Source organism: Rhipicephalus microplus, chromosome 10 (genome assembly GCF_043290135.1).
Source record: "Rhipicephalus microplus isolate Deutch F79 chromosome 10, USDA_Rmic, whole genome shotgun sequence".
Classification (NCBI taxonomy): domain Eukaryota; kingdom Metazoa; phylum Arthropoda; class Arachnida; order Ixodida; family Ixodidae; genus Rhipicephalus; species Rhipicephalus microplus.
In genome coordinates, this window is record NC_134709.1 from 69,808,961 (window position 1) to 69,836,628 (window position 27,668).

General features: G+C 45.9%; 1 protein-coding gene across 2 annotated transcripts in view; it reads right to left on the minus strand.

Annotated features, from left to right (window-relative positions):
- Positions 1 to 27,668, minus strand: part of LOC119181311 (receptor-type tyrosine-protein phosphatase T-like) — a 174,545-nt gene that overhangs the window by 114,467 nt on the left and 32,410 nt on the right. Inside the window, exons 5-7 of one of the 2 annotated variants that reach the window (XM_037432519.2) lie at positions 24,695 to 24,744; positions 22,729 to 22,893; positions 9,932 to 10,066 (exon numbers count right to left, since the gene is read on the minus strand). In XM_037432519.2, the coding sequence (XP_037288416.2) occupies positions 9,932 to 10,066; positions 22,729 to 22,893; positions 24,695 to 24,744 (350 nt within the window). The remainder of the gene's footprint in view (positions 1 to 9,931; positions 10,067 to 22,728; positions 22,894 to 24,694; positions 24,745 to 27,668) is intronic. The other variant, XM_075875795.1, reaches the window with a different exon arrangement.

Genomic DNA, 27,668 nt, shown 5'->3' on the forward strand with positions numbered 1-27,668 from the left:
GTCATATTTGGGACTGAAGAGCTCTTGCATGCGATCCATAAGATGTGCTGCGAGATCAGTGACCGGCTGGTTACTAGAGTGATGTCGAATTTCAGGTGCCGCGGTGTTACGATCTAATGAGGACACACATTTCCGAAATTTGTTAGCATCATCACGCCCTGCCTCTGTTATAGCTCACAATTGTTCACTGTTGTGCTCAGCTATTTTACTTTGTACGAAGACCCGCATCTCTTTTTTGAGGCGGAGGTATCCTTTTCAGGTGTGCATGCACTTCTCCCCAGGGAATCTTCTAGCAGCCACTCTGTGTATACGATTTGCCTTTCGTCTTGCAGAAAAGGCCCTTTGTACCTCTTCGTCGCACAAACCATTGCGCCGCAAGCCACCGTGAAAATTCACATGAATTTTGTGCCTCCTCATGATGCGTTTGAGTCCTAGCACAATTTGATTGTAGGTTGACGATTCCATCGGTTGAAAGTTCTCTTAGAATGCCTTCGCGGCTGAAGCATACACTGACTGTAGGGGGGCGCTTCACAGCCGAGTCGCGACGTTCCTTCTCAGTGGTTCCCCACAAGGATCGAGAAAAGGTCAACTTTATTTGGTTGTGGTCGTTTCCTAGGCTAAACTGACCGTTCTTATCTATGTTCACGTGAGTGAGGCGTCGTGCTAGAACAGGTGTCGCAAGCGCGTAGTCAACACAGCTGCGACCATTCCTGGTGCATCAGGTGTACTGACCTTCGCACTATAGACGAAGATTCAGTACATATATAGTAAAAGAACGCTCTAGTGTCAGCAGTAGCTCCCCATTGGCATCTTGGAAACCATGCAGAATTTAAGGGTGGCCATCGAAACGGCCCACTATGAGCACCTCTCGTTGGTTGGCCCATCTTGCCACGTATTCTCGGATGCGTTGCACCACCCTTGAGTTTCCGTCTACTGTTCCAGCGGATAGAGCAAAATAGACCACTGCTACCAGGACCAGTAGAACCTGCAAGTTGCCCTCTATCCACATGTGCTCAGCACATGAGCTGTCTAGCTTCTTCCAAGATGATCCAGTTTTCGACAGCAAACCGACTCCTCCCGTTTTCCTCGGTTCGCCTGAACGGTTCAGGCCAGCCCACTGCCAACCTTTATGTGCTGGTACATCTTCCATTACTCGAAGGTGTGTTTCAGCCGCAGCAAATATCTCCATGTCTTCGTCACCCATCATCTGATACAGTTCTTCCCATTTGCTCATACTTCTGGCGCCATGTAAGTTAAGGAAGCCTACCCGGGTGTATTTATTTCTTTTTGCGGATGCGGTGACGGTGGGCAGTCACCTTTTTTAGGACCTGTGCCAGAACGGCGTCTGCCACCTCTGTGGATGGGCCGTTTGCAGGATTGCCTTTCCTAGGGCAGTCATCATGGAGGTCGTTGGGTTCACACCCAATGCCCTGTCTTGTGAGTGTCTGATAGTCGAAGGTCTAAAAAAGCAAAAATTCCGCGTCCCGATCGTTGCCCTAGCTGTTCAGTGACGTACACACTGTAGGAAGTTCCGGTCATCTTATACTGCAGGGCCTTTGTGACAAGTAGCAGCGGCACCACCTGGTGGCATCATCGTGAAAGGTGACGCCAGAGCCCAGCCGGTCGTGCCACTAGATTATATTCTAGTTCACTATAGGGGAGGCTGATGTAAAAGGGAAACCACAAATTTGTGGACGCTCAGTGGTAAGTGGTGATAGTGGTCACCTTCACAAAATCTAAGATGTTGCGTAGGCCGAGACACGAAAGGAATAGCCATTCGTTTGTGGCCAAAATCAAAGTCCCGGTTGTCCGAAGCCTCGGTAAGCCTAGGCGATTCCTGTGCCAGCGCTGGACAGATTGTGAGAAGTGCTAGGGTGCCCACCTGCACCATTAGTATATGTAAAGTTGGACAGTCACATAGGGGATGCTCAAGGGTCCTCGGGTCACTGCCACAACGTTCGCTTGTCAGGGACAAGAAGCGTCCTTTGGCGAACAAGCGCGCTGTCCTCAACACACACCATATGTGGAGGCGTGCAAGGAAATGAAAAAAACTCGGTCTTCTACCCAAGCGGGTGTGGTGAGGCTGTGATGTAACAACTATGCACGAGGTCTTCCGATACTGTTCGTCCTCAAAACTGCCATTGCTGACCTGTTCCAGTGGCACTCCTTTCGCAAGCTGCTAGGAGAACAGCGTTCCCGCTAGTGAGCTCAGCAGACTGACGAATATTTCACAAGTTATAGAGGATTCCTCCTGAAATCAAGCAAAAAAGACAACGGGGCTTAGCCGGAGATTGGTAAGATCAGGTATGTTATTAAGGGCACCGTAAACGACGGCTTCACCACACTGCGTTATGGCAGAGGAAGTAGCGCTGTGCCAAAGCTACAAGGAGGTGCACCGGCAGCTGTCAATGGGCCCTCTCTTTCATCACGCGACGCATATCCTGCTGGCTTGGAGACAATTTCTGACGACTCCACGTCACTCGCAGAAGTCAAGACTGTCGTTCACGAGAAAATTGCATACAAGTTCTCTCTGCTGGCTGTTCTCTCCAGTAGCATGTTCAACATTTGCCAACTGCGCTTCTGCTTCTTCTCCACCAAGGGATAGAGCAAAGTAATTGCGAAAGCGATGCCTAATTACCCCGGCCCCCTCGAGTTCCCACACCACCGAGTTATGCTAGTGAAGGTCAGGCCAACGCAAGCAATCCCTGTGACTGCCCCACTAAGTTACGCGGAAGCCGTCGCTGCAATTCCTTCGCAGCGGTTGTTCCGCCCTCATTGGCGGACTTTCCTGGCAACAGATTGTAGCCTACCATGCAGCGAAATCAGCAGCCGCTCCGTCTTTCGCGTCCTGAGCGATGGATGGGCCCTGCACCAGTGAACTGATAACGCACTTCGGACAACCGCTATGCGTGTGGTTATGCCGAGCACTTCATGCGCTATTACCGTCGCGTCGAGCAGCCTCGACTCGCATCACCGGTCCCTAACCAGCCTAGTCACGCTTGTAACGACACACCTCTGTATGTTTCATCTGCAGCACATCAAGCTACTCGTGCCATTCACTGTCTCCACGGAGCTGCTCACTATCTCCTATGCGGCCGCCTACGTTCGCATAAGACCAGGAAAACTTGTCTTATAGTCCATGTGGTAAGTTATGCGACGCTATAAAATTTTGAAAGCCTTCAGCGAAGCACATAGATTGTGATAGACGTTTTTGTGGATCGTGCTCACGAATGTGGCCTGCTAAAAGTCGTGTCGTCACTTTCCGGGTTATCCCTTGATGCAGCGAGCGCCCGAAGTGTTCATCCTACAGCCCTATGAAGCGCTGCCGTTGTCGTTTATGATAATATACATGTCGTCGAATTGTTCCTTGCCTTTTTTATGTTGTCACAACTTCAGCTTGAAATTGGTTCAATAAATCATGAGGCCATGATTCATTGAGCATCAGGTGCAATAGCACTCTCGCCATTCCTAGATTTTTCACCAACTGACAGAACATTGACTTCGAATAAGGATACTTCCTAAATAGACGATACCGAAGATCCCCCAAAGTGATCAATGGCTGTGCCACGCTACTGCGCTGGCATCAGACACCATCGCACGCCTTTCGCCATCTAACCACTTTTGCACTAAAAATTGCTAGGTGTTTCTTTTGCCTCAGTCTAATTCAATCAGGGCATCACCGTTCTTTTCGTTAGCAACCCATCTTTGTGCGCTGCTACCCTACTGTAACGCAAAACAGCTCAGCATTGTAGAACCTCTAGCCACACAAGTTGTAGATGTGCCTTGATGACACGCTATGTGATGTTCCGGAGTTCGATTCGGCCACCACTGATGTGTTGGATTCTTTTATTGCTGAAAACCTTACACCGATGCAGTGCTCCCAGTTTCAATGCCTGTAAATAATTTTGTATTATCTTGATGTGGGGCAAGATATTTTCGGCCGCATGTCTTACGGTCGCGCATAGCACTGACACTTGCACTCAATCACTCAACGGCAACGTTCGTTCGATGTAGCTCCTGCTGAACGTGAAGTCATTTGAAAGAAAGTGGATGACACGTTTTTACGCAATGTTATTCGACCATCAAGCAGCCTCTGGGCGTCTTCTTCCGTTCTTGTTGCAAAGAATAATCTTTCTGTATAGCTCTCTGTGGATTACCGATTACTCAACAAAATTACTCATAAGGACGTTTATCCACTACTGCGCGTAGACAACACGAGTGGCAGCATGCAAGGAGCTTAGTCACTTTCACCTCTTGATTTTCGCCCATTGCAATAGCGAAAGCTAACTCATGGATTCTGAATCTAGACTGGAGACAGTGTTTGTGAAACCCTATGGCTTCTATGAATTCAGTGCCATAACGTTTGGGCTGTGTAATTGGTGCATCTGCTACATTTGATGCGTTCGGTGCAATGAATCGGCCCACATGGTGTGGGAAGGAACCAGAAATTAAAGGGAAAATGAAGCAATCATGTACCGATTATTCACGATGATAAGTCCTATTCGCACAACCCGGCACGACGAAAAGCTTGAAGAGCAGCTCTCTTATAGGGAAGATCACTTTGGCAGTTCATTCTGTTCATTCTAAGACTGCCATGGGTAACACCAGAAGAACAACGTGATTATAACAGTGGACGAAAGCAACAAATTATTTTGCTGAAATTAGTGTGGGTGTGAAAAAAATCACATGATATTCATGGAGTGCATGGTGATTGGTAGGGCGAAACATTCGTCATTCCGTCCGCGCTTCCGTCAGTCATTTCGTGCGTTCGTCCATAGGTGCGTTCTTGTAGTGAACACTTCAAGCACACCCATGTCGCATCTTTTAATCATATATTGATCCTATAAAAGTACTGCCATCCAGTGGACAATCCAAGGGCTAAATGAGAGATTGCATGGCCGGACTAGAGGAGCGGCATGCGCACTCTCTCTTATGGCCTGCGCTTCGGGTATAGTTCCCACTTTCACAGACTGTAGTTCATGGCACTATACGGCCCGATCCTCGCTAAACCTTGGTAAAGCGAAGGAACTTACGCCCAGCGAGTTTAACGTGGCAACCTTTTCTGGTCAGATAGTGCTCAGAGTGTGTCCTTCCGTTATTAGTTTTTTAGAGGTGAAGCTCCTTAAAGCGGCACCCTTTCGTCCCTCGTAGTAGTACTCGTAGCAAGAACGAATGGACGGATGGATCCTGCACCCCACTCTCCATTATTCACCCCGTGGATATGCTGTCATATTTTTAGTACGCACCAAATTCAAGGCAAATTTTATTGGACGTTAAGTACCCGACGCGTCTTTTTGAGTTGTTCCTTCGAAAACAACTATCTTTTTTTATATATAATAAACCTGCGCGGGTTTACTCCTCAATTGAAAAGGGCGTGTGCATGCTGCTCTTCTAGTCCGGCTGTAAAGGTGGCTACCTACTACTACTGCTGCTACTACTACTACTACTACTACTACTACTACTACTACTACTACTACTACTACGACGACGACGACGACGACGACGACGATGACTACATACATCGCGGGCGCACAATCCACGGCAAAAGTAGCTTCGTCCCTAAACATTTATTCGTGAAAAATTTGCAGGTCCATAAGTGCCTTTTACAAAAACGAAGCTCTTATTCCCGGACGCCGCTGAACAAAGCCACTTTGCGCACTCTTAGACTATATAGAGCTTTTTGAGCCTCCTGCCTTGAGCAATTCACAGTGTCCTAGTTATTAAAGACGTCCACACAATGAGAGCACTGCCCATTGACTTTCGGGTCAAAATGCTTTACAATTGCAGAAACAACAAGGTGTTGGTCTGCAGGCACCTTAAGGTACGTTCATCGGCCTCATTCATGCCTTTAGAAGGCACCGGGAAAAGCTGATGTCATCCGCAGTAGTACACAAAAATTTCTCTGAATCTCAGAAGTGGTTGGCTAGTATCTGAGCCGGAAAAGCCTGGGTGACGTGACTTCAGCGGTCAAGTACGCGTGCGGTTGCATCCGTAGCTTCGTTACCTCTAAGTGGCTCGGAGCCTAGACGATGCGTTTGGGTGAGGGGTATCAACCCTTGATGTCTCGTTTTATAATTTTAGGCCGCTTTAGGCCAGATTATTTTCTTACGCTCTGCATGAATATGTAATTATTACTCTAGAGCCCATCTGCAAGGCGGCAAGTGCTAATGCTACCTCCTCAGCACGCGTGGAGTTGAAAGCCCGATAGCAGAGCCCGTTAACGCGTTTGTCTTGGTGAACTATGGTGCCCGTGTAGGCTACAGTGGACGATAGCCCTGCCACATCAACGTAGTATGCACCCGACCTATATCCGTATTGGTGTTCAAAGGCAACAGCACGCGCCCCTCGTCTGCTTTCGTGTGTCTGCGAGGGCATGTTTTGAGGAAGAGGAGGAACACAGAGCTTGTGGCACCACAGCTAAGGAAGGCTCCGTGTATCCTCTCGAATTCAGTCGTGTCTTATGTGCCGCCAGTCTAACAGGCGGCGCCCAGATACCGTCAGCGAAAGTCGCGTTGTCGAGGTGGGCCTCTTTCAATTTTAGGGGCGAAGCTCTTTATAGTGGCACCCGTTCGTCCCTCTAGTCGTAGTCGTAGTCGTAGTGTGTAACCATTCTTACGTTTTGACCTGCAAGTTGATGCCGGTGGGAGAGTTCTCCTGTGCGTTGTTGAACAATAAAAAAATCGTAGCGTGCCTGTTAACTAAAAGCGAAATTCTCCTGTTGTTCATTCCCCATTAGCAGCCGTTGGCATGTACATTAAGCACTATCTGAGAAAAAAGGGTTGCTACGTGATACTCGCTGGGCGTAACCTCCTTGGTTTTAGAAAGGTTTAGCGAGCGTTGGGCCGCAGTGCCATGAATACAGTGAAGAAGTATATGTTACGAGCTCAAGGTGGTTAAAGGTGGGAAGTAGACAAGAAGCGCAAACCGTAAGAAAGTGTGCGTATGCCACCTCTTGTTTAATTCTTGGAATGTCCGCTGAACGGTGGTGCTTGGATATCGGGAATACATGATGAAACGATGCGAGATGGTGGTACTTGAAGTGTTCAATAGATGGACGAACGGACACACAGACAGATGCATAGACGGACTCACGTATGGCTGCACCGACGGATCGATGCATGGACGAACGCAGGGACGGACGCACAGATAGACGTGTGGACGCACGAACAGACGCACCCACGGACGGGCGAATGGACACGCGGGCGGTCACACAGACGGACGCATGGACGGACGGAAGCAAGAACGAATAGACGGACGGATGCTTCGCGCCACTCTCCATCATTCACTCCGTGAATATGCTGCCATTTTTTATAATAGTTGAGCACCTCGAGAGCCGATAATTTGGCACTGGAGGTAGTTACAGGTAGGTCTAAAGCTCGCCTTGTAGGAGTCATAATGATGGCGTCGATGCGCTGGTCATGCTATTTGGTAGTGAAACTTAGGGTACGGAGTAGAGGATCCGGCTCAATATAAAGGCATAGATTAGTCGAAGCGCATCCCTGCCCGTCGACCCAATGCGTTTGAGGGAAACGCGGTGGATCGTACGTCCGACCTGCTCGCCTAGGCCTTTCAGTGTGGTAATGGTAGATTCCGGTTTGATTCCTTTAAGGAAGAACAGGCTCGGTATCCGGGTTCCCTCGATTTCTCTGACAGGAGTTTCCATCGAAAAGATACGTAAGTTCGTGTTGTCTTTAGAGTCGGCTATAACGTGCAGAAGCACTGATTTTGCAGGAGCACATTGGTCACGACAGCCTAAAGCATATGTATCAACGATAGAGGTGGCACACTGGATGCGGTCCTCCTTTTCTCCAAGGCTCGCTTCAATAGTCCAAATTGTTATGTCATTCGCGTAGACTGCGTGATGAATTCCTTCAACCCGGGCCAATTGATGTGGAAGCTGCATCATAGCAACAATCGCATGCCTTCATTCCAAGAACCACATCCGAATGGAATCTACTACCACAATCAGCTACGGCTATTACCGATACATCACGTTTTAGGGCCTTTTTGCAAAACATGTTTTGCGATGTTTGATTTTGCTTCGTGTTATATATGTCGTTTTTTTTTTCAAAATCGTTGTCATGTATTCCCGCTGCTACATTTAATTCTTTGTTACTGTGTGTTTTTGCCAACCGCTTTGTATTTTCCCTTCTTTTCCTTTACGTTTTGCCGTTTTGCCGTTTTTTTTGTAATGTATTACCGCTACTACATTTAATTCTTTGTTACTGTGTGTTTTTGCCAATCGCTTTGTATTTTCCCTTCTTTTCCTTTACGTTTTGCCGTTTGCTGTATTATTTTGTATTGCCACTCCCCTCTGTAATGCCTTCGGGCCCTGAGGGTACCATAAATAAATAAATAAATAAACAATGAAGAGAAGTGGTAACAAGACCGCTTCTAGAACAGTACCCCTTTTGCCCATAATGTCTGGGCCTTTTTCGTCATTCTCAATTTTAAAGAAGCCCTGACGCTTCGAAAGGAAGTCTCTCACATATGCAAATGCCTCGTCATCGCAAGCTGAAGAGCTCAGGTTTGCCAGAAAGTCGCCTTGACGAACGTTATCAAAGGCACTTTTGAAGGGACACTGATGTCAAATAACAATTTGTGCAAGAGTGAAAGCTCGATGTGTTGGAGCGTTGGACGACCCGCTCTTTACGCGATTCTCATTGTGTGACGCCTGGCTGTTCATTTGTTCTAAAAAGCTTTATTACTCATATTAACTCGATTCCTTTCCAGACATCAAGCCTGCGCATGGTAAGTTTAAAAACGAGTTCCAATCATTGGCGTGGCTCAGAGGTGGAATACTGGTCTGGCACGCAGCTGACCAGAGTTCAAATTCCATTGCGTATTAGGGGTTTTTTATTTACTGTGTTTCTTTCGTCTTTGGATACTGGGTACAAACAACGATGTTAGCAGCGCCGGCGTACAACTACGGTACCGCGCGTGAACCGTGTTTTTATCTCATAGCATCTTTCGATGTAAAACGTTCGTTTCTTCACAGTACTGCCTGGTCGTGTCATATCTGATTCTGCACTCACAGGTATTCTCGCACAGAATGTAAAGTTAACGTTTTAATAATTTTTTACCTTTAACAAAAGACTATCGCGTATTGACGTCCTTTGCAGTGAAGCAGGCAGATACGCAACCTTTTTTTTTCGATTGCTAGTCTATGTCGTTTTTTGCATTACCCAGTATTTATTTATTTATTAGAATACCCTCAGGGCCCGTAGGGCATTACAGAGGGGGTGGGTACAACTTATATAACACACAAAAAAAAAGACAAAATAAGGAAACAAGTAACAGATGCGAAAATCAGGAAGGCAACATAAGTCAACTAAAAAAGTATAAGAATTCAAGCACATACAAGACAAAGATAGATAATGGAAACTGCGTATAGTTACAAGCATTGCTGAGAAATTGCAGTCTTGAATAACAAAGGGTCTGTTATTGATACAACGGAAGAGGGTATGCTCTAGCGTGATTCTGGTCGTGAGTGTAAACAAATAAATAAACTACTAGACAGCCAAATTCTAGTAAATCTATCAATATAGAGTAGATAGGCGCTCTTTTTTGGGGCGACAAATTATTGCTTTTATATATGGTTACTCAGCATAGCTCATTCGCGTGTGATAAAAAGAAAAGTGAATAGCTGTTCAATCAGTTGTAGTGTTGGTTGCCTCTCAACACCTGCTATATGAAGAAGCTCTTGGAGAGCGACAAATCTCAGACATTGGCATCCTATCTACGAAAGCAAGCAGCAGATGGTTCTCAGTAGTTTTCCTGCAACGAGTATTTTATACTTGGCTGATTTCTTTTATCTTGAGAGAACAGAAAAAAGCCTTTGTAACACTCAAGCGAACGCAACTATCTTTTATTCCTCCCAATTCGACACTCTTCCACGGTCGAGAACAAGTTCATTTAAAGAAATGCTTACCGGTTATGTTGTTGTACATGGCTGGTGAACCAACATACGAGAGAGTCGTACCTTGCACACGGCACCAAAACAAATTTGTTGAGGAGTGAGGGTAATATTTTCTCGGAAACTCCAGCTTGTAAACTCCTGAATAATCTGTAACAAAAAGCACCGGACATATAAGCACGTTATTGGGGTAATGAAATACATTTGCGCAGAACTATAGAATGAATATTTTTTGTACGCAAAATTATGTTATAAAACCACCACAGCCGTTCGTACTTATAAAAATAGTAACTTCCATTGTTTAGATTGAGAGACTGTGTATATACATACCATATGCCTTCAAATGCAGGAGTTCACTGCCATTTTTGTGTATCTGGTTTACATTGAAGTTAATAATGAGACCGTGAACAATAAAAACTGCCACAGATAAATGTTCTGTAAACTTCTTTGGTGAACCCTTCAAGTCACGAGAATGTTAATTGCACAGATTTAGAGTGCTTATTTCTTATGTTCATGAATATTGGATGCCATGCAAAGGCAAAGGTGGAGTCTGTGTAAGGGCGAAGTGTTAAAAAATTCACCTAAGGAGGAGGAGGAATAAATGAGGAAGGACAGGGAGGTTCACCTAAAGTCGCACCAGACCACCATTAGGTTTATCAATATTGTTGGTAACGAAGAATAATTTTCGGAACGGAGATAATTATATTTTGTGCAGTTTTATGCACGCGGAGGCTGCTGTAAGGTATTTTAAAAATGGCTGACCCAAAGCGTTTTTATGATGTTCGCGATAATATAAGGTATCTGCAGATAACACAAAATGAGTATTGGTATGAAAAACGTGCTCATTACACGAAAAAAAAATGTTTAGGCAAATGTGACGATTGTATTGGGACGTAGCATGAAATTCCTCTTCAACACATTCACAAGTCTGCACAAAATATTCTGGCCGTGACGAATTCGTATACTTGATAAGTTGGGCACCACATTATGAAGCGGTCGTTCAGGAACGCAAATTATCAAAAATACCCAATGCATTAACGCTGTATTGTCGAAAAACGAGTGATATTTAAGAAACATACACACACACAAAAAAGAAACCCAAGCCTGCGCGGAACACGCAGCAGTCACAAAGAAAGCTAGAAGAGCATTCTTTCACAGCCTTTCTTAAACACTACTTTGGTGACTGCTACGAGCACATTTGCAGGCTACCCACTACGTCATAAATCATGATAGTAATGATGAAAACATTAGTGGGGTTCGGAGAAGACGCAGGTGAGACCCCCCGCCACCCTGCTGGTCATCACCAGTCATAAGTCACCATAATTGTTATGTAGTAGGGAGGAATTCAGTACGCCATCTTTATTCATTCTTCAGAGCAGCGTGGTACCCGCCGCACACTTCCGAGGAATTTCGTCAGTTTTTTTTTACGCTTTGGCCAACAATGCTGAAAACTTATGCGTGAAGCTTTTGTAATGAGTTGGAGCATCTGACGACCCCTTCGTTATGCAAGTCACACATAGTGACGCCTGGTGTTTTTTTTTCCTCTCCTAGAACGCTTTATTACTCATATTAACACGATTTCTTTCTGCGACATCACTCCTGCCTAAGACTGATTTGCAACGGAGTTTCAAGCACCTGCGTAGTTCTGACAGACAGATAAGTCGAGCCGAGCGAGTGACAGACAGACAGACAGACAGACAGACAGACAGACAGACAGACAGACAGACAGACGGACAGACAGACAGACAGACAGACAGACAGACAGACAGACAGACAGACAGGCAGGCAGGCAGTGCGTTAAGGTATCTCAAGGAAGACATCACAAAGAGGAAAAAACCGGTGTAGCTCCGTGGTAGAATACTGGGCTGGCACGCAGCGGACGCGGGTTAAAATAACATTGTGTCCTCGGCGTTTTAGGGGCGAAGCTCCTTATAGCGGCACCCGTTCGTCCTCCGCAGAATGTAACGACCATAACATTTTGACCTCCAAGCTGGTGCCGGTGAGACACTTCTTCTGTGCGTTGTTGAACAATAAAAAATAGTGCTCAATGTACATGTCAATGGCTGCTAATGGGGAATGAGAGACAGGAGCATTCGGCTTTTAGTTAACGCGCAGGCTGCGATCATCATTAGCAGCCATTGGCATGTACATTGAGCACTATTTGACAAGAAAAGGTTGCTACGTTATACTCGCTGGGTGTAACCTCCTTCGCTTTAGAAATGTTTAGTGAGCGTTGAGCCGCAGTGCCATGAATACAACGAACTTGTATATACCACCAATGAACTCGAGGTGGTTAAAAATGGGAAGTAGATACGGAGCGCAAGCCGTAAGAAAGTAAAAGCCGAATTCTCCGCCTCTCATTTCCCATTAGCAGCCATTGGCATGTACATTGAGCACTATCTAACTGAAAACGTTTGCTACGTCATACTCGCTGGGCGTAACCTCCTTGGTTATCGAAAGGTTTAGCGAGCGTTCGGCCGCAGTGCCATGAATACAGTGAACTAGTATATATCATGAACTCGAGGTGGTTAAAGGTGGGAAGTGGACCCAAAGCGCAAGCCGTAAGAAAGTGTGCGTGTGCCACCTCTCGTTTAGTCTTTGGAATGTCCGCTGGATGGCGGTGCTTCTATATGAGGAATATATGATGAAAAGATGCGAGATGGTGGTACTTGGAGTGTTGAACAGATGTACGAACGGACACATAGACAGATGCATGGATGGACGCTTGAACGGACGCAGGGGCGGCTGCATGGACGAACGCAGGGATGGACGCAAGAACAGACGCACCCACGGACGGGCTGATGGACGCTTGGACGGTCACACTGACGAACGCATGGATGGACGGAAGCAAGAACGAATGGACGGACGAATTCTTCACCCCACTTTCCATGATTCACTCCGTGGATATGCTGCCATTTTTTTAAAGCGAATAATTTCTTAGCATAGTTCAGCTAACTTAACCGTATCTATCTATCTATCTATCTATCTATCTATCTATCTATCTATCTATCTATCTATCTATCTATCTATCTATCTATCTATCTATCTATCTATCCTCCTACGACTTCAAGCTCTCCTGGCCGTTTGGATAATGGAATCTATACCAAAAATTGGTATGATGTAACATGACTGTATGATGGTGATAACTAGCAAGTCATAACATGAAAAGCATGTCATGGATGCAACAAATGTCATTATTTACATGCCATGGACTTGCTGCTCCTGCGGTCGTTTGTTCACATGATATATTGCAAAACTGGTATGGTATGACATGGCTCCTTGGCGAACATATGTGACAGACTCTAACGTGGAAATCATGACAAGCACGTCCTGTAAGAATAAGACTACAACATACCACACTCGTGATGCACTCGCGGTCGGTTTGCTAGCTTCACGTACACCAAATTAGGTATTAGGTGACATGATTAGTGATGGAGGTATATGACTGATGCCAACATGATAATCATGACAGGTATGTAATGTAAGAAAATGACGACATGCCACGCTCATGGTGAGCTCGCGGTCATTTCACTGGCTTTACGTACACTAGACCTTGTATTACGTGACATTATAAATGAAGAAGGTATATGACTGGTGCAAACATAATTATGACAGGTATGTCATGTAAGAAAATGACCACATGACACGCTCATGATGCTCTCGCGGTTGTTTCGCTGTTTTCACATACGCCCAATTGGTATTACGTGACGTGAAGGAATTACGAAGGTATGCAACTTGTGCAAACATGATAATTATGACATGCATGCCATGTAAAACATTACTACATGCCATTCTGAAGATGCACTCACGGCCGTTTAGCTAGCTTGATATATACCGAATTTGGTATTACGTGACCTGAACAGACGATGACGGTAAATGACACGTCAAAACATGATAATCATGATATGCTTGTCATGTAAGAACACGACTACATGCTACGCTCATAGTGCACTCGCGGCTGTTTCACTAGCTTCACATATATCAAAATTTGTGTTACGTGACGCTAACGGACAACTTTCCATTGCTGAGTAACTCAAGGGACGAATCGAAACTTATGATTACGGAGTAAGACAAGGAGAGTAGAGAGGTGGGTCTTAAAATTATTCTGCAGAAAACGAAAGTAATGTACAAGAACCTCAGAAAAGAGCAACGCTTCGAGATAGGTAGCAGTGCACGTCAAGTAGTAAAAGACTATGTCTACTTAGGGCAGGTAATAACCGTGGAGCTGAACCACGAGATTGAAGTAACTAGAAGAATAAGAATGGGGTGGAGCACGTTTGGCAAGCACACTCAAATTATGAGAGGTAGATTGCCACTCTCCCTCAAGCGGAAGGTATATAACAGCTGTATCTTGCCGGTACTTAGCTACGGAGCAGAAACCTGGAGACTTACAAAGAGGGTTCAGCTTAAATTGAGGCCGACGCAGCAAGCAATGGGAAGAAAATGGTAGGTGTAACCTTAAGAGACAAGAAGAGAGCACAGTGGATTAGTGAACAAACGGCGGTTAAGGATATCATACTTGAAATCAAGAATAAAAAATGAACATGGGCCGGGGATGTAGCACGTAGACAGGATAACCGCTGGTCATTAAAGGTAACTTGCTGGATTCCCACAGAAGGCAAGCGAGTTAGGGGGAGACAGAAGGTTAGGTGGGCAGATGAGATTAATAAGTTTGCGGGTATAAATTGGCAGCAGCAAGCAGAGGACCGGGTTAACTGGTGGAACATGGGAGAGGCCTTTGTCCTGCAGCGGACGTAGTCAGGCTGATAATGATGATGATGATGAACAGACAATGATGGTAAATGACACTTTCACAGAATAATGTTAATATTGATATGTGGGGTTTAGCGCCCCTAAACCACTATATGGTTATAAGACGCGTCGTAGAGGGGGACTTCAGAAATTTCGACTACCTGGAGTTCTTTAACGTGCACCCTAATCTGAGCACATGGTCCTACAGCATCTTCGCCTCCATCGAAAATGCAGCCACTGCAGCCGGGATTTGATCCCATGACCCGCGGGTCAGCAGCCGAGTACCTAAGCCACTAGACTACCACGGTGGAGCCATACATCATAATCATGACATGCGTGTCATGAAAACATGACTACATGCCGTGCACATGTTGCGCTCGCGGCCCTTTCGCTATAGGTTCACATATACCGAATTTCGTACTACGTGACGCGAACGGACGACGAAAGTGAATGACACGTCCAAGCATGATAATCATCACATGCGTGTCGTCTAAACCTTAACTGCATGCTACTCTCGTAGTGCGCTGGCGGCCAGTTCGCTAGCTTCACATAAACCAAATTTGGGAATACGTGACGTGAATGGACGACGAACACAAATACAAGGCGCAAAGATGATAATCATGGGAAACAAGCCATGTACGGCATAGTTTACCTCTGCCTCGTAAGGTTGTGCTGATTGTAATGTGACAGTTCAACCTTCTTCATTCGTGCCTCGCATATCATCGATTCCCACTGTAAATGGGATCTACCAATTTTCAGAAGCGAAGCTGCTTATGGCATCACCCGTTCGTCGCCTGTGTCGTTTGTTTGTAACCGCCGGTGGTACATACCTGACAGAGCGGGTATGTGCCTCAGGGACAGACAGACAGACAGACAGACAGAGGGACGGATGAACGGACGGAGGGATGGATGGACGCACACACGGACGCACGCATAGACGGACGGATGTATGGCGAACGCTTCTCCCCACTGTTCATGATTCACTCCGTGGATATGCTCAGATTTTTTGTTCACGTTTTTTCTTCGCGCGATAGTTCTTACGGACATCGGCGGCGGGCAACTATGGCGCACGCGACTATTGTTGTAATCTCATAACAGCTTTCGCTGCTAAAGCTACTAAAGGTATTGCATACATAAAATACAAATGTAGACCACAATTAAAACAAAATAAAAATGATGATGATGATAATAATGATGATGTCAATGATGATCAGTGGGGCGAAGCGTCTGTTTGTCCATCCATCCGTGGGTCTGTTTGTCCATCCGTGGGTCCGTCCGTTGGTCCGTCCATCCGTGTCTGTGTCCATGCGTCCGATCACGTTCGAGAATGCAGATAGCCCGCGGGTAACACCAACGAGACGCAAGCCAAGGAAGCCCAGCTCAAGTATCTTCAACGCGCTCGCCACTCTGCTTCATCCATGCCCAACCAACGATCCGCCATGTACGGTGACTACCCAGGAGACTGAGAGAGGCCCCCGTTCTCCGCGTATCCAGGCACAGCCCGCGCAGCAGCTAATAGGAGAGTAGCGGTACAGCGCCATCTAGAATATCCTCACTGAACTTCAGTTTGTATGTACTTCAATGAGACAGTGCCGTTTATTATAATGTTCGGGCAATGATGCCTCTTTCTTTTTCTCATCTATTCTTCTCTCGATTACGCGTGACGTATGACAAGGTTAGACAAAAAGGAGCTTCGCCCCTTAAAAAGTTGATGACAATTGTGTTAAGATTAGTTTGTCGTTCCGGCGCCCGGGGGCGTTGATGTTGCAAGGAAATAAATATGGCGCACATGACCAGCCAGTCAGTGTGGAACCCGCCAACGTACGTGTGTGTGATTCGGTCCAGTGACCGGCATGGCTCAGGAATATCCGGTTATCACAAGTGGCGACGAGGTCGACTGACGAACCGGACGGGCACAGCACAATCACGCGTCGTCATGCCTGTCGTCGGGAAGCTGGATCCGTTCGACCCGAGTACATCGGAGTGGGCAGAATACCGTGAGCGGGCCGAGCTTTACTTCATCGCGAATGACATCCCGAGCGACAAGCAGACAGCCGTATTTTTGACATGCTGCGGTCCAGAGACTTATTCTCTGCTACGAGGCCTCCTAGCACCAAGCAGGCCCGCCCAAGCAGGACTGACCGAAAATTTTACCACACTGGCAAGCACTACGCCCCTCGCGTATCAGAAGTAGTGGCAAGTTTCAAGTTTTTCTCAAGACATCGAAAAAAGGGGGAGACCGCAAGTGACTACATTGCCTCGTTGAAGAAATTAGCTGAAGACTGTAATTTCGCAACATTTCGAGAGCGCATGTTGCGCGACCAGATAGTCAGCGGAATCAAAGACGTGACCATGCAAACACGGCTGCTGGAAACGACGTGTTTAACCTTCTTTTTTTTTTGTTGATATGATATATAAGGAGATGTTGGCGCACCATTATGGCGCAAACTGCAAAGCACACCGTCGTAGCTATGGAGGCTGCGCGTGAAGATTCACGCACATTGAGCTGTCAGCAAGCACAGCTACTATCTCACGAAGCTTCGGAGCAAGCGAACGTTGTCACCTCGGGGAAAAATGATAGCTGTTGCTTCCGTTGCGGGGGAGGTCATTCTGCGCGTCGGTGTAAGCACGGCAGCACGATCTGTCACAACTGCCGCCAAAACGGGCACCTTGCAAGAGTTTGCAGAGTTCAGCCGGGAAGTAGAAATTTCAACCAGCCTGTCTAGTCGCGTGAACAACCTGGGCGACCTGCCCGTCTCTGCTGAAGAGCCCGAAGTTTTCGACTTGTGGACTCTTCACACGGCTAGTTCGGAGCCAATGCGCATAGCGGTTGAAGTTAATGGCATAATGCTCGATATGGAGTTGGACACCGGCGTTAGTGTGTCGACCATTGATGATGGCAAGTTTGCCAAGCTTTTTTCCATCGGTGCCGCGTGAGCCATCGAGTGTGCAGCTGAGAAGTTTTTTTCGGCGACATGAAACGCGTCCAGGGAAAGCTGGAAGCAATGGTCAAACTTGGCGACAAGGAGCGCCAGCTACCACTATTTGTCGTGAAAAGGGCGTGTCCTACACTGTTTGGACGAAGCTGGATGAAGGCCTTCAAGCTAGGCATCGCTCAGACGGAGGGAGTCAACGTCGTGAAGTCTACGGAAGACCTGGTAAGCCAATATCACGAAGTTTTTTGGGAGCAGCTTGGAACGTTTTACGGCGTTACAGCGTCTATATCCGTACAATAGGGGGCGAAGCCACGTTTTGCCAAGGCACGTCCGATACCATTTGCTTTGCGCGGTAGGGTTGTTGAAGAACTACAGAGGATGGAACGGGAAGGCGTTATCAAACCGGTGAAAACTTCTCAGTGGGCCGCGCCCGTCATTCCTGTGTTGAAGCGCGACGGCTGGGTTCGGGTCTGCGGCGATTTTAGGACTACCATAAACCCGGTGACAGTCGTCGAGTCCTACCCTAATCCTAGGATTGAGGAACTTTTTGCGCGACTTACAGAGGGAAAGAAGTTCACAAAGCTTGACTTGCAAGATGCCTACCAGCAGGTTCCACTCGATGAGGAGTTCCAAGAGCTAGTCACCATTAACACTCCGAAGGGGTTATACCTATTCAAAAGGCCTCCGTTCGGGCTTTCATCAGCTCCGGCTATATTTCAGCGACAGATGGAAAATATGTTGCACGACCTTGACCATGTCATAGTGTACTTTGATGATATTCTGGTCACAGGAACAAGTGACAAAGAGCATTGGGAAAATTTGGGCCGAGTGTTGGATCGCCTGAAGACCGCGGGACTGCGACTGAAGTTATCCAAATCCGAATTCATGAAACCAGAAGTCCAGTACTAGGGCCATATCATTAGTGCGGCTGGACTGCGTCCAAACCCGGCTAAGACTGACGCAGTGCTGGAAGCCCCTGCACCCCGAGCGGTCAAGGAACTTCAGAGTTACCTCGGGTTGGTTAATTTTTACAGAAGGTTTTTGCCGAACCTTTTTGCCGTATTACAGCCGCTCAATAGTTTGTTGGCGTCGGGAACACCATGGCGCTGGGAAACTGATGAAAAGCAGGCGTTTCGAAAAAGCAAGGAGCTATTGGCCTTTGCTGCTATATTGGCACACTTGGACCCAGAAAAGCCAACTGTGCTTGTCACTGATGCATCTCCCTTCGGGATTGGAGCAGTACTGGCGCAACGAGAGTCATCTGGAGAAGAGCGCCCCATTGGTTTTGCCTCCCGCAGCCTGGCGACCGCGGAGAAAAACTACAGCCAATTAGATTAGGAGGCATTCAGCCTTGTATTTGGCGTTACAAAGTTCAGTCAGTACTTGTGGGGCCGGCAATTCGAAGCCGTCACAGATCACAAACCGCTGCTCGGCTTGCTCGCAGCAGACAAGCCAGTTCCCGAATCCTGTTCTCCGAGAGTGCTAAGGTGGGCCTTGCTGTTGTCGGGGTACAGTTACGGCCTGAAGTATAGGCCGGGTTCACAAATTGCACGTGCCGATGGGTTAAGCCGGCTACCTCTGCCAACTGCCGAATTTGTTGTTGACTGCCCTGCCGAAGTGTTAATGCTGGAAGGAGTATACCCAGGGGTGCTGTCGTCAAATGCTGTTGCAGCAGCCACCTCCAGAGACCCGGTGCTGTCACAAGAGCAGCGTTGTGGTCAGGCTGCCAGATAAACCTAGGGTGAGAGGGAAGACCCTACGAGACACGCTTTCATGAGATGAGCGTGCAAGGGAACTGTCTATTGTGGGGCAACAGAGTCATTGTTCCAAAATCCTTGCAAAAGGAAGTCCTCCAGCTGCTGCATGAGAGTCATCCAGGACTGTCCAAAATGAAGGCAGTTGCGCGTAGCCATGTGTGGTGGCCTAGCCTGGATAACAATATAGTGATAACCGTTCAAAGGTGGCGTATTTGCCAGGAGCATCAGAGAGTGTCACGACCAGTGCCTGTCATGCTCAGGCCGTTCCCGGAGAAACTGTGGTCACGGCTGCATGTGGACTATGCCGGTCCTTACAGGAACACCTATTTTTTTATCGCAGTCGATGCGTTTTCGAAGTGGATTGAAGTGTTCCCGGTCTCTACATCCTCGGCTGAAGCAACTATTTCCTGCATGCGCAGTATGTTCGCAAACCAAGGCCTTCCAGATGTGGTCGTGTCGGATAATGGCCCAGCCTTTATTAGTGATCTTTACTCCACATTCCTCAAAAAAACGGGGTGCAGCGAATTCTGGTGCCGCCGTATCATCCAGCGTCAAACGGTGCTGCAGAGCGGGCCATGCAGACTGCCAAAAACAAGTTGCAGAAGGCTGGCCCTAGAGATATTCGCACTCAAATTGCCCGCATGCTCCTGACATTCAGGTCAACGCCTCACGAGGTCACGGGTTGCTGTCCGTCGGAGCTGTTGTTGGGGCGGAAGCTGAGGACTGCGTTAGACCTGCTACACCCAGACCTCAGGACCAAGGTGCTACAGAAGCAACTTAGGCAGAAAATCACATGCGACCAAGGAACAAGACCCAGGGTTTTGTGCCACCCGGACGACCAGGTGTTCGCAAAGAACTTCCGTCCAGGACCTGCGTGGCTCCCTGCAGTCGTCACCGAACAACGCACTTCGTCCATGGATGTTTTACTGGAAGACGGACGACGGTTAACTCGACATCTGAATCACATCCGCCAGGCCCTTGAGGAACTGAGTGCAGACAACCAAAAGTCAGGCAGCCCAGTATCTACCAGTCTTGCTCCAAGCTTGGACGTGGGTCAGACGCAGCTAACTGGTCTTGCTCCAGGCTTGGACGTAGGTCAGAGGCAGCTATCTCTGAATCGTCTTCACGACACAGAGTCTAGGCAAGATCCCAGGGAAGACGTGGCGAGGGAACCGGAACTTGCTGTCACAGCACTCAGTACTCCTGTCCTGCGTCGAAGTACCAGAATTCGACGACCAGTATTGCGCTACACACCTTAAACAATTGTTTGCAACCATTATTAAAGGGGGGAGGGATGTGATAAGATTAGTTTGCCGTTCCAGCGCCCGGGGGCGTCGTTGTTGCAAGGAAATAAATACGGCGCACATGACCAGCCAGTCAGTGTGGAACCCGCCAACGTACGTGTGTGTGATTCGGTCCAGCGACCGGCATGGCTCAGGACTATCCGGTTATCACAACAATATTTCGATATAAGAAATCTTTGCATGCCATCAGTTTAGTTTGATTTTGATATCCTACTTTTTCAATGAATAAGTTACCGCTTGTGGGACACCTCACAGATTCTAGTGTATTACTTGAGATGAATCGAAAGAAAAATCCACTTTTCTTTTTGCTTTCTGTCTGTCCTTTGTATTGGCTTCGCCCGCTCCTTAAGGATTTCTGAGCGTAGCGTTATTTCACACAGCCTTCAGGAACGAAGGTATTGCAGAATCTGGGCAACTCACGTGCGTAAAAGATACAACCACCTATTACAAAAAGACTATGTCATGGAATTACGTCATTACGCGATGTTATAGTGCCGTCCCTATGATACCATGATGCACTAAAACCAATTAAATTTTCCAACCAACGTAAATGAATACCAACTAAATCAATCTTCTCAAAAATGACTTGTACAAGTTTTATGCCATTTTGAAACGCATATATGTTCTTGAATACACTGCAGAGATCCGTTATATGATATACAGAAAAGTGCAGAAACCAAGAAACAAAAAAAAACAGTACATATCACGTTCACCAGACTTAACCTATCCAGCGTGATTACTAGAAGTACCAAAAATATAAACGTCAGTGGGAGGTTTTCACAGAAAACATGATGAACAAACCATCGTCGCTCTGCAGTTGGCCTCATATCACCTGGTTGACAGGTATCAAGGCTACAAAATCACGTGTACACTGATGGCTCAGTCACCTAATAGACTGAGACATGAGCATTCATCAATTCGGAGTTACATGAAAAATGTACGTTGGCTTGGTCATCTCTCCTCCTGAATAGCGTCGGAGCTTCTAGTAATTTAGCAGTGAATCAGCTTTGTTAAGCTCTCAACGATGTTAAAAAGGCGGGTCGTAATTACCGACTACTTGGCGGCTATTATGTTCGAGAAAATGATACTTCAAGAAAAATATATACGTATAATATACGCTATCAAGAAAGAACATTCAGGAGCTAACAAATTGGATCATTGCGTGGCATTTCAGTGCGTTGCCAGTCAATGCGAAATCCAGGGAATTAAAATGACAGATAAGTTGACTAAAGCCGCTCATCATTATGCACAAACCATCCTCATTGCTGTATCGCAGTGGGACATCAGCAGAATTTTACGAAAAAGAAAAAGTGAAATATGATTGTACACCTGGTTTCTAGACACAGAAAAGCAATCCACCCGGTAAGCTGTTGACCCTCATTTTGAGTACGAACTAGACCATGAGCTCCCAAAGCGTATCGACATGCTCAAACATCGCCCGCGACTTGGAACTGCTAACGCAAAGCACTTCTTACTTGGAATACAGCGTCCAATATTGTGACCATGTTCACGCAGTCACGAAGACGAGGATGTTTATCATCTATTGCTCGGCTGCCCCAAACATGACCCACATAGAAGGCAACTGGAACAGAAACTCCACATGCCAGACTCGAAATGAACGTTTCCGTTGGTGAAAATACTAAGCCCATCGTCATCAAGGAAGGAAAGAACATCAAATAAGAAGAATGCAGAGATTTCAACCACTCTAGGAAGACCGGCATGCTACCCTAGTCAGGGGGAAGGGGTGGGGTCATTAAGGATAGGCCGCAAAGTATTGAAGTGCTCGAACGTTTCTTTGAGGACACAAAGTTTTGTGATGAGTATTCGGGAGATTATATTGAAAGTGTGTGCCGGGACTGTGCGGGATGGAGGACCGTATATATGTATATATGATTTGTTCCTCAATAGCTTATATTGCAACAGCCAAGTGGAAACAGGTAGCTCTCACCAAGCAATGGTGACACCTCTTTTATTTTTGTATTTCAAAAAAAGTTTTCGACGCTTTCAGCCCTTCTATCGGTGATTCGGCTTAAAAAGGCTAATTTATTAGTTGGAACACTTACTTTTCACAGGCTGTGGATGAGTGATTAAATTGGTAAATAGAACTTCTTTGATGGCATAGTCGAAGTATATTCCCTTATCGTCGGGACCATGACACTCTAGCCGCGGTTTGATCTTGCTGTCGTAAATGAAATTTCTGTGGAGTGCTGTGACGTCCAACACGTCCTCTGGAAGCAGAAAAATGGCATACATAGCTATACAATACAATTAGGACAGTTATATTTTTATTTTAGAAGAGAGGCACCATATCTGTTTAGCTCTATAGGGTGGGTCGTTATTGACGTGGTGTTCTAACAGGAGTCCGATGTTTTTGTAAGCACGAGTTTATATAGTAGTTGCGCTGAATAAAAATTTGAATATGTACCAGTCATAACCATAAATTTACGCGAAAAAATATTTCAATACTTAGATAAAACAAGAAAAATATGCATCATTCGTTTATCGTGTTGTGGACATCGTCATGGTACTGACACAATAGTGACTAGCCTTCCTCCACAAGTGCAGGTCAAAGTGCGGTGAAAGAAATCTCACCAGACTCCATGACACGTTAGTTTCTACAACGACGAGTTGTTTGAGTGACCTGGTGCATGCAAAACTGGTAAACACTAGTCTCCTTTTTTTTCAGCCATCAGAATTTTTCAAAATGGGCTAATACTTGGGCATTTAGTCTCGCGCAGCGAGTTTCCCAAACAATATATGAAGGAATCGTCTGTCAGAATTCTCATTTGCTCACTTTACATTTTGGATTTGTCTGTATTTTTCTGAAGAGAGGGTCCTGTTTCTCACTTCACCACTATCTTGTAATATTTATATCTTTCTGTTCTGTATTGTCTGGCAAGGCGAGAACGCAATACCACACGCTAGCCTTCAAGCGGTTTCTGAATTAGGAGGGATTGAGGGATAGCTCATTAAAAATTTAAGGCAGTTTCCCGCCTATTCAGCAAGCGCCCCCACCCAGCGGACATAAATTGAGCGGTTTTCTTCATCTTGATGTTTTTTGTGCGTGTGTTTATGTCTCTCCGATATCCTTCACTAAACATATTATATAACACTATTCCATGCCTTGCCTATTACTTTTGTCATTTTTCTTTCTAATTTGCAAGTCCCGCCTCCTTGCTATACTATGATATAGATGGCTGTGCTATGCTAAGAGCAACTCGGTAAATGCTAAGTTGCACTGTGCAAGGTTATGCCCAACTTAACTCTTATTACTCCTTAGTTCCTTGCTCCTCTGCGTCACATCACTTCTCCTCATCCTTCATTTCTTCTCTAATTTCCCATTGAAGGTACTTTGCATGACTGTACTCTTCATGAATCTGTTGTGCACGCCGCCAGATGCTTGGCCCGCACCCGCTTTTTTTTTGGTGCATATTCTTGGCTAAGTTTTGCATCCCACGCTGACATTTCCCCAACCCCAAGCTGCTTGCCTGTTGACTAAAATGTAGTACGTCTATAGACTTACGTGGGTCTTGATAATAAAATCATGTAATATTGAATGTTCCCGGTTTAAAGGGTATATCTTGTACGGTATAGGACGTGCTTTCCAAGATGTCACTATCTCATAATCAGTGGTGCGCCCGCAGATTGCTTTGGTATGCAAGCTTTGCGCCAGCGTTTAGTCGCATATATTATTTTTACGTCATCGCCGGGTTTAATGTCGCCATCTCTTCTGGTTTCTCTCGCTACTGGCATGTTGTATTACGTACCATCTATTTTTCCAGGCATGCGTTCTTCTATCTATAATAAAATATATTAAAATGTGCATTCTATCCTATTGGATCGACTGTTGGTTTACAGGAGGCATGCGCGTTGTCTGGCTTTGCATGCATTTTCACCGATGTCCTAGGATCTTCTGAGTTTTAGCAGGAAATAATTTTTAACAAGAAGAGTAGTATTTGAATATAACTCACATTCATCGCAATTCACCAGCTTACTGAACAAAAAGATGAAGAAACAGCCTTTTCATACCTTTTATTCGAGGTGACGAGAAACTAAAAGAGCCGGAATTAATGAAAGAGCTGAAAACAGAGAAAAAAAATTAGTAACAGATCAGGCGGAAGATAAAGAAAAGGACACCGTTTTAGCTCAAAAGATAATAGTTAGTATCAATAACAATCATCACAAAACGCAACATTTCTTTCGTAGTTTTAAAGGTCTATTATAGAAATATAGAAAGCGTGAAATAAATAAATGAGGAAGCACGCTGTCTGTTTTCTGTCTCTGTCTGTCCGTCTATTTGTCTGTCTGTATGCATATCCGTCTCTCTGTATATCAGCCCGTCCTTTCTTCCGTCCGCCCGCTCATCCATCTAGTAAACACTCTCCGTCTCGCATCTTTCCATCATATAATCATCATATACAAGTACCGCCATTCAGCGGACATTCCAAGGACTAAAGCGAAAGGTGGCTACAGTATACATACAGGAGACGCAAGACCCACGCCTTAAGGAGCTTCGCCCCTAAATATCACAGCATATTCACGGAGTGAATGATCATTAGTGGGGCAAAGCGACATTCCGTCCGCCCACGCACGCGTCTGTCTGTCTGTCTGTCTGTCTGTCTGTCTGTCTGTCTGTCCATCCGTCCGTTCATCCATCCGTCCATCGATGGATGGATGGATGGATGGATGGATGGATGGATGGATGGATAAGGCTGTACCCTTTAGATCGGGTGGTGGCTCGCGCCACCAAGCCGTAATACTTAATGAACCAAAAACTAGATTCATTTTTTTCCTTAAATAGTGAGGTTGAGGATTCATACTTTGCAGTGAAGGGTTTAATTTTCACTCGTGCCTTGACATTGGCTACCAATCAGATAACCTCCTTCTAGTTGACTCAACCCGCTTAAAGTCTATTTTAGCCTCACTGTCCCTAAACCCCAGTGCTTTGAAAAACTCTGCGCCATCATCCTGAACTATAGGGTGAAGCTCTTTACAGAACATTATCAAGTGTTCAGCAGTTTCTTCTTCCTTTCCACATGCACTGCATACCGTGTCTACCCCTTCGTATTTGGCCCTATATGTCTTGGTTCGCAATACTCCCGTCCTTGCTTCAAACAGTAGAGAACTACCCCGAGTATTGTCATAGATCCTTTCCTTGGCAATTCTCTGCTTAAAAGTTCGATAGATCTCGTGTGCAGACTTCTTAATCATGCCAATTTTCCACATATCGGTCTCGGCTTCCTTCACCTTTTTTCTTAGCCGATAACTCTTTTTGGTTTGGCCCCTGCTGTTTTCCAAGTATTTACCAGTCACTTTTCTGGTTCGCTTCCGCCATTTTGTATCGACATTTTTCATGTACAAGTAGCTGTATACCTTCCTAGCCCAACGCTTCTCCCCCATTTCTCTCAATGGCTTCTCAAATTTTATCTTGCTGCTAGCTTCCCTGCCCTCAAACGATGTCTATCCCATATCACTTTGCACTTCCTGATTCGGTGTTCTCCCGTGAGCTCCTAAGACAAGCCTACCTATTCCACGTTAGTTCATTTCTAATCATGCTTGAACTTCTGATCTCATGCACAAGACCGCATTGCTGAACGTCAGACCAAGAACCATGACCCCTTTCCATATTCCTCTCACAACATCATACCTATTGTAATTCCACAGTGTCCTGTTTTTCATTACCGCTGCATTCCTGTTACCTTTAGTCGACACGTATATTTCGTGTTCCCTGAGGTACTCGGCCCCATTGCTTATCCATACGCCCAGATATTTGTATTTATCTGTTATCTCTAGCGTGACCTCCTGTATTGTAAGCTCACTACCTTCATTGTCATTAAAAATCATGACTTCTGATATTTCCTTGCTGAATCTGAAATCTAACCTATCTCCCTCATTACCACAGATGTCCACCAATCTCTGCAAATCTTCCTTGTCGTCGGCCATTAGCTCTATATCATCTGTGTACATCAATGCTGGCAGTGCCTGTTCAATGAGTTTTCCTTATTTGACGACAAAGACGTTGAAGCCCAGTCCATTTCCCTCTAATTTGGCCTCTAATCCTTGTAGGTACATCATGAATAATAAGGGTGACAGGGGACACCCCTGCCTACGTTCCGTTTTACCTCTGCAGGCTTGGATACCTGTTTTTCCCACTTTATAATTACCTTGTTACCTTTATAGATATTCTTTAAAAGTTTAGTGACTGCATCTTCCACGCCTAGTGTGCCCAGTATTCCCTCCAACTCCTCTTGAACCACGCTATCGTACGCTCCCCTGATATCCAAAAATGCTAGCCACATGGGCCTGTGTTCCTTTTCTGCTATTTTGATGTACTGAGGCAGTGAGAACTGATTGCTTTCCAACCTCCCGTGTTTCCGAAACCCATTCTGCAGTTCCTTCAGCACCCTCTCATTTTCTATCCATGCCTGCAGTCTTTCCTTTATAATCTGCATCGCCAGCCTGTAGACCACTGATGTCACTGTTATAGGACGGTAGTTGTTTATGTCAGCTTTGTCCCCCTTTCCTTTATAGATCATGTTCATCCTGCTAAGTTTCAATCCATCGGGAACTTCTCCATCAATTATTATTTTGTTTGGTGCCTCTCTCAAAGCCTGCTTAGACTTCGGACCTAATGTCTTCATCAGCATAATTGGAATGCCATCTGAGCCTGTTGATGTACTACTAGGAATCCTTTTCTCAGCTATTTCCCACTCTTGTGAAAATGGAGCCATTGCGCCACTTGATTCATCCTTGTCTATTGTGCTGCATAAAGGATTTCTTTGTTGAAATTTTTCTGTCACCCTTGTTCTTATATATTCAATAGTTTCGTACCCTTCTAGCCTAGCACCTTGAGCTGTAGTTATAAACCTCTGCTCTAGGCTCGTCTCATTTCTTAGGAAGTTTAGATAGTTCCAAAAATTTCGCAGCTTCCTTTCTATCTTTTTATGTACATCTTCCAGTCACTCAGCTTCCTTTCTTCTAATTTTTTCATTGATCAGAAGGG